Source organism: Chrysochloris asiatica, unplaced genomic scaffold (genome assembly GCF_000296735.1).
Source record: "Chrysochloris asiatica unplaced genomic scaffold, ChrAsi1.0 scaffold00021, whole genome shotgun sequence".
Classification (NCBI taxonomy): Eukaryota; Metazoa; Chordata; class Mammalia; order Afrosoricida; family Chrysochloridae; genus Chrysochloris; species Chrysochloris asiatica.
The window spans coordinates 5,271,673-5,279,451 of NW_006408539.1; the positions used below are offsets into that span (position 1 = coordinate 5,271,673).

At 38.9% G+C, this 7,779-nt stretch overlaps 1 protein-coding gene across 1 annotated transcript in view; it reads left to right on the forward strand.

Moving 5' to 3' along the window:
* DCC (deleted in colorectal carcinoma) overlaps nucleotides 1-7,779 on the forward strand; it is a 1,585,944-nt gene that overhangs the window by 1,264,209 nt on the left and 313,956 nt on the right. Inside the window, exon 13 of the mRNA XM_006837499.1 lies at nucleotides 2,502-2,643. Coding sequence (XP_006837562.1) covers nucleotides 2,502-2,643 — 142 coding nt within the window. The remainder of the gene's footprint in view (nucleotides 1-2,501; nucleotides 2,644-7,779) is intronic.

The window sequence follows — 7,779 nt, forward strand, 5'->3', positions numbered from 1 at the left end:
ATCTGGCAAGGTCCATGTGTATAGTTATGTCTTATGCTATCTAAAGAAGGTATTTGAAATGAACAAATCATTGGTTTTGCAGAATTCTATGAATCAGGCTGCTAACCTCAGGGTCAGCAGTTTGAAACTACCAGCAGCTGTTCTGCGGGAGAAATGAGGCTTTTTGCTCTCGTAAAGAGTTACAGCCTTGGGAACCCTGTACAGGGTCGCTATGAGTTGGAATTGAATCCATGGCACAAAAACAACAACAACAACATCATGAGATCTACAGCATCATTTCTATCACCAAGGCCATATTTTCTAAATACTGACCCTTCCTCTTTGCTCCCAACCTTTGCATTCCAATCACCAGTAATGATCAATACATCCTGATTACATGTTTGATTAGTTTCAGAGTGAAGAAGTTGGTAGAATTCTTCTATTTCATCCTCACTGGCTTTAGTGGTTGGTGTGTAAATTTGAATAATAGTGGTATTAACTGGATTTCTCTATAGGTGCATGGATATTATCCTATTACAGGCAGTGTTGTACCTCCTGACTGATCTGGATGTGTTCTTTTTGACAATGAATGGAACACCATTCCTCTTCAATTTGTCATTCCTGGCATAGTAATCCATGTGGTTGTCAGATTCAAAATGGCCAATACCAGTCCATTTCAGCTTACTAATGCCTAAGATATCGACATTTGTGAGTTCCATTTCATTTTTGACAACTTCCAATTTTCCCAGATGCATACTTTGCACATTCCATGTTCTGATTTACAATGGATTTTTATAGCTGTTTCTCTTCATTTTGAGTTGTGCCCCATCAGCAAATGAAGGTCCTGAGGGCTTTTCTCCCATGGGCTTTATTCCATTCATGTTATCATGGTTAAGTCTACTTTGAGGAGGCAGCCCTTCCCTAGTTGCATTTTGAGTGTTTTCCAACCTGAGGGGCTCATTTTCCGGCACTATATCTGACAGTGTTTCTCTGCTATTCCTAAGGTTTTCAGTGACTAAATCTTCGGAAGTAGTTTGTCACTCCTTCTTCCTAGTCTGTGTTCATCTGGAAGCTCATCTGAAACCTGTCCACCATGGGTGACCCTGCTGGTATTTGAAATACCGATGGGATAGCTTCCAGAATCACAGCAACTCACAAGCTACCATAGTACAACAAACTGACAGACTTGTATGATGTATTTTCCTACTCGGTCATTGACTGTTTAATTTGTGCATTCAATTTAAAATTGCCATAAGCTTTTTTCTTACATTCTCATTATTCTTGTATTTTTCTCCTATTCGTTTTTAGGATGCAATATCTTTTCTTAGGTGACTCAGGTACTAATGAAAGTATTATATAATGTCTCTGCTATATGCATTGTTGTTGTTTTCTTCAGGTGCCTTTAGTTTTCTTATGTTTTCCAGTTCTTCATACTGGACGCTTTCTTTGATGTATGGTGATCTTAAATTGCCAGTTTAAATGATAATGAAGCCCTTGAATGCTTATTTCCAATTGCAAATTCTAATATATAAGTGGAGTTTATAAAGGTAGGAGTCACATGTAGAAAACTGATCAGGCATCAAGCTGTTTTCATTCCCTTGGGCCTAGCTATTCTTTTCTAGAGAAGCAATGCAGCCAGGTTGTCATTGCTTATGGTATCAGATATGGAAGAAATCTTGGGAGTCTCACCTCACAATTCAAATCTTGACTTAATAATTCTTGCTCTCATCTCTAGTCTCCTCTGTGTCTGATCTTTATGACTACATGACCTCTGTTTCTACATCCTCAGGGATAAAGTGCTCATTTACTCCAAAGTTAGGGAGGATTGGTGTTACTGGGTGTGGGTAGGAACCTGGGGGATCAGAGTGATCTTTATGCCCTTTGAATCATTCTCTATTTCAGCACCATGCCTTATCCCTGACTTTCAAGACATCTTGTTGTGCTGTTGTTAAGAATTATCAAGTCAGGTTCAACTCATCGTGACCCTGTATAGGATTTCTGAGGAGTGGCTGGTAGATTTGAACTGCTATCATTGTGGTTTACAGCACCATACCAGGACTCCTCAAGATACCTAGCAAGCACCAATTTCCAGACTTTTCTGCATTTTGTTGTATAAATAACCTTGCTTTTTATCAGCATATTTTCAGTATTTTAGTTTCAGTCTCTTAAGTTCCACCACCATACCTCCCTCCAATATACAACTTCCAAATATTTGTTGTCATCTCCCATAGTCCTGTTCTGTAGTTCCTAGAGCTTTTCACATTTTTAAGTGGTTTCTTATTATTTAATGGTGTTTTGCAAGGCAGGTATTATAATGCATATAACCCATGAGATGAATGATATATTTTTGCTAAAAGCAAACAGGATTGTAAGAATAGATTTAGTTTGGTTGTAAGGAGTAATCCCTAACACTTCTTGCTTTTCTGCCTTATTCCCAGCTTGGTTTGGGTCACTTCTTTGTCGGTAGGTCTTTTGGGCGCTTCCTCTCTCCAGGATTTTAATTTACATCTATTGTTTTACAGAGTATCAAAGTAAGCTGGCTGCCTCCTCCATCAGAAACACAAAATGGATTTATTACAGGCTATAAAATTCGACACAGAAAAACTACCCGCAGGGGTGAGATGGAAACACTGGAGCCAAACAACCTCTGGTACCTGTTCACAGGTCAGTGTTCACATGCTGTAGTCTTGCAAGGTTTTGAAGAATTAAGTGCTTTAGGAAAAAAATATACTCTCACTTCAAGGGTACATTGATTCCCACACACCCCCACCCCAGCAGCTGACATTTATTGGCCTGAACAAGAATAACCTTTGTATTTTAAATTTTTATTCTTCATAAGTCTTTCAGTACTTACTTTGCTTCTGGATTAGCATCTTAAGAAACATATTGTAGAATTTTTCTACACCCTGGGTTCCATTCACGGTAGTTTTTCAGCATTGCTGAGTCTGCAATAGCTCCTGTTATCTAGCAACTTTAAATGGCATCTAGTAGAATGCCTCCAAGGTTTGACCACTGTGAGTCCCCCTACCTCTACCTCAATTTCCAGGGCTGAGAATGTTGTTGTTGTTGTTAAGTGCCATCGAGTCGGTTCCGACCCATAGTAACCCTGTACAGGGTTTCCGAGGCTGTAAATCTTTATGGGAGCAGACCGCCTAATCTTTCTCCCGCGGAGCGGTTGGTAGTCTCGAACTGCGTAGTGGTTACGAATCGGGCTGCGAACCGCGAGGTCAGCAGTTTGAAACTACCAGCTGTTCCGCGGGAGAAAGATGAGGCGGTCTGCTCCCGTAAAGATTTACAGCCTCGGAAACCCTGTACAGGGTCACTATAAGTCAGAACCGACTCCACGACACTTAGCAACAACAGGGCTGAGAATAGAAGTTAGAAAATGTGGCGAAGGGTGGTGGTGATATGCCATGGAGTCGCTTTAGACTCATAGCGACCCTGCATAGGGTTTCCAAGGCTGTAAATCTTCACTGGAGCAGAAAGTCTCTTCTTTTAGCAGGCCAACTCATAACCACTTTGCTATCAGAGGTCCTTGGGAAGAAGGGTAGATTGGCCAATAAAGAGAGATTATACTACTTCCCATGAAGTATAAAAATAAAATTACATTAGTAGCAATATTGGTAAAACTCATAATAGCTAAAACTTACTGATGAAACATACTCAAAGGCCCATGCAGGATATGAGAATTAAATTTTTTAAATGGTAAATCATATGTTTATGTTAACTATTGAAACCCTTGTTGTTGTTGTTAAATGCCGTTGAGTCAGTTCCAACCCATAGCGACCCTATACAGGGTTTCTGAGGAGCGACTGACAAGTTTGAACAGCCGACCTTGCAGTTCAAATGGCTTTGCAGTCTGGTGCATTAATCCACCGTACCACACCAGAACTCCTTAATACACGTAAATTCAGATTTCCGGAAAGAGACAAATCTTTCAAGACAATGCCTCTGGAGGAACAAGTGCAGAAGAGTAAAGGAGATAGGGAAGAAGAGAAACCAAACAATAATGGTACATTTCGGAATGAGTCATAACTTTGAAACAAACGCAGAGCTTGCTGAGCCATGTGGAGTCGGTAGACCACATTAACAATTATGTCTTATCACTCTGCATGGCTGAATAGAGACGCTGAGCAATTTCCCTTTCGTCTGTCATTGGTCAAAAATCACCCACAGGCTGTGAATTAGCCTGTACTTACCCACAGTCCCCAAGCAAGCCAGAGTTCCTGGGAAGTGTACAGGCATGCACTCCTTGCCAGTCAGCATTTCACGCAGTGGTGGTTTGGGCTGGGGTATTACCAGAGCTCCTGGCTTGTAACCCTAGAAATCACAAGAGCTATTGCAATGGGTTTGGGAGGCACTATGCAGGCTGATCCATGATGGATTTGTAGCTAAGGTTAAGCAATTCTGGGGTGGCATATAAGCTGGGTCAGGACAATATACAAATATAAATAAAATCATTTACAGCTAATGGATAAAGCTATCATTGCAAATGAGAAAAGATAAATACAAGGAGGTTAAAAAAAAGTTCATGGAAAAATGAATAAAAAGATAATGGAATTTTCCCACAAACGTTTTGAAGCTTCTCACATAACCCCTTATTCACCCATTTCTGTATACCAGTTACTAAGTAGATTTCCATTTGAAATCATGACACATGTGTGCACCCACACAGAGGATACATGCATGTATTCATATACATATACCTTGTACATCTGCACATGTACACACACACATAGAGTCACACTGTAAGCTTCTTGTTTAGCCTCAACTCAGAGGCTTCACAGTAGCCTCTTTATTTGGCTTTTTCTTGCAAAATTATGTTTATAGAATTTTAGCATGGCATTAGAGGTGCATCAATGATAAATTGCCTAAAACTCCATTATTTGTTTGAATCTGGAGAAAATAACCTAAACAAGTATTGTTAAATTTAAGGGGAAGTTATGAAATTCTACCTTATCTTTTAAGAATCTTAAGAAGAGCCAAAATTACGTCTTTTTTCTCTTGATGGCATAATGAAGGAAAGGGAAACTAATAAAATAAAGAAGTTAAATATATGTGCTTATTAGGATAATCAGCCACATGTAATTTACTGTGAGAGAAATCATCAACATTGAAAACCATTGGTGAAAAAGTTTCAGTAAATTGCCTAAGATAAGACTAGTACCGTTGCCATGAAGTCAATTTTGACAGATTACAAGTGGATGCGTGTCAGAGTAGAACCTTGTTCATTAGGGTTGTCAGTGGCTAGTTTTTCAGAAACAAATCACCAGGTCTTTCGACAGGTGTAAATGGATGAACTCAGACCTGTAACTTTTTTTATTAGAATGCTAAATGTTTGCACCAGCAAGGGACAATCCTTAGAGAGTTAAAAATAATCTTAAAATACCACATCTTTATCTGAGATGGTGAATTAGAATGGAACAAAAGCATCATTTAATCCAATCTTCCTTTTTCACAGACATAGGTACCTGAAGCCCTGAAACTTTACTATCATTGCTTTTCTAATTTCAATGGAAAACATTTAAAATTATAAAGTAAATGTATTTTCATAAAATGATGAATTATGGGTAGTTTATTCAAGAACTAAAATGACCAATGAAACATGAGAAAATGTTCAATCTCACTAGTAATTAGAAAAATCAAGTTAAAACAAAAATGAGCAAGCATTTTCCTCTGATTAAAATGATAAAATAAAAATGAGTGATGATACCCTCTTCTGGAAAGTATACGAGAAATGTGAAATCTCAAATACTGCTTATCGTGCAGAAACTTCTTAGAATCTCTCTAGAAAACAGTGAGGAGCTAGGTGTATACATGTGTGTATGTTTTATCTGTGTGTGCACATTCATAGATGTTATGATGTAGGTTCCCAGCTTCTAGGAATTTATTCTAAGGAAGCAGTCACTATATTTAACTATAAATATGTTTGTTTCAATGTTACTATAAATATGTTTGTTTCAATGTTACTATAAATATGCTTGTTTCAATGTTACTATAAATATGTTTGTTTCAATGTTACTTTAATAAACAAATAATAAAGATTTTAATCAACAGGGAGTTGACTAGATGGTGGTGGTGGTCACGTGCCATGGAGTCGGTTCCAACTCATAGCGACCCTGTACAGGGTTTCTGAGGCTGTAAATCTTTACAGGAGCAGAAAGCCTCATCTTTCTCATGTGGAACAGCTGGTAGTTTCGAACTGCTGACCTTGCGGTTTGCAGCCCAATTTGTAACCACTAGATGTTGTTGTTGTTGTTATGTGCCGTCGTGTCGATTCCGACCCATAGCGACCCTGTATAGGGTTTCCGAGGGTGTAAATCTTTACGGGAGTAGAAAGCCTCATCTTTCTCCCACGGAGCAGCTGATAGTTTCAAACTGCTGACCTTAAGGTTCGCAGCCCGATTCGGAACCACTACGCTACTATACGACAGAATACTGTACATACATCTGTTGAAAATGGTGTCACCTAAAAATATTAGGTGACATTTTATATATTTAAAACATACAATTCAATGCATAACTCTTATTTTAAATCACTACTAGTGTGTGAGGCTATATTTATTTGCACACCAAAAATGGATATGAATGCATAGAAAAACTCAGAACAATTTATATACCAAATATTAATAGCGGTGATCATTTACATTAATAACTATAATAAAATATGTATTTTAAAATTACATATGGTGGTAGTGGTTTTGTGCCGTGGAGTTGGTTCCTACTCATAGCCACTCTGTATAGGTTTTTCGAGGCTGTAAATGTTTACAGAGCTGAAAGGGTTTTTTTCTCCCACTGATGGGCTGGTAGATTCAAACTGTTGACCTTGTGGTTAGCAGCCCAGTTTGTAATCCACTATGCTACAGGTGCCTAAATTACACAGGTAAATGGTTTCCAAGGAGCAGCTGGTGGGTTTGAACTGCCAAACTTTTTGGTTTGTAGTCACAGTGCTTATCCTACAATGCCACACCAGGAGTCCCAGATTACATATAGAAAATTAAAAATAAACCTTTAAGACTCTCAAAACATATTATGAGCTTAAGCTACCAAAATGAAAGATTTCCTCCCACTAGAGCTAACACAGTGGAGTCCTGGTGTTGCACTGTGAGTTAATGCGCTGGACTGCAAGGTTCATTTGAACTCCAAAGCCAGTGGTTCAAGTTCACCAGCACCTCCTTGGAAACCCTATACACAGTCACTATGGGTTAGAACTGACTTGACAAAACACAACAGACCTAACAGTATGATAAATACACAACTAAGGGAGTGGCCAAATACAGAAATGAACAGTAGTAAACCACATTACCAAAAGAACTTACTGTTATGAATAACTTAGCACTATGAGTTATGTTGCTGTTGTTAAGCGCCTTCAAGTGGGTTCAAACTCATTGCCACCCTATATAGGGTTTCCAAGGAGCAACTGGTGGGTTTGAACTGCTGACATTGTGGTTCTTAGTCTAGTGTTGATCATACAGCACCACACCAGTAGTCCTATGAGTTATGTCCGCAAATAGAAAGGAACCCTGGTAGCACAGTGGGTTATATATTGGGCTGCTAACTGGAAGGCCAGTAGTTCAAATCCACCAGCTGCTTCATGGGAGAAACATGACATTTTCTGCTCTGTAACAATTTACAGCCTCAGAAACCCTTTACAGGCTCGCTGTGAGATAAAACTAACTCTATGGCATGCAGAAGCAGCAGCAGCTGGCGGCATATAGAATTTGGTACCTTTAACTCTGAATTTAACTGAATGTTTTAAAATTGAGAAAGGTGTGTGACAGGGTTGTGTTCTTTCACCAT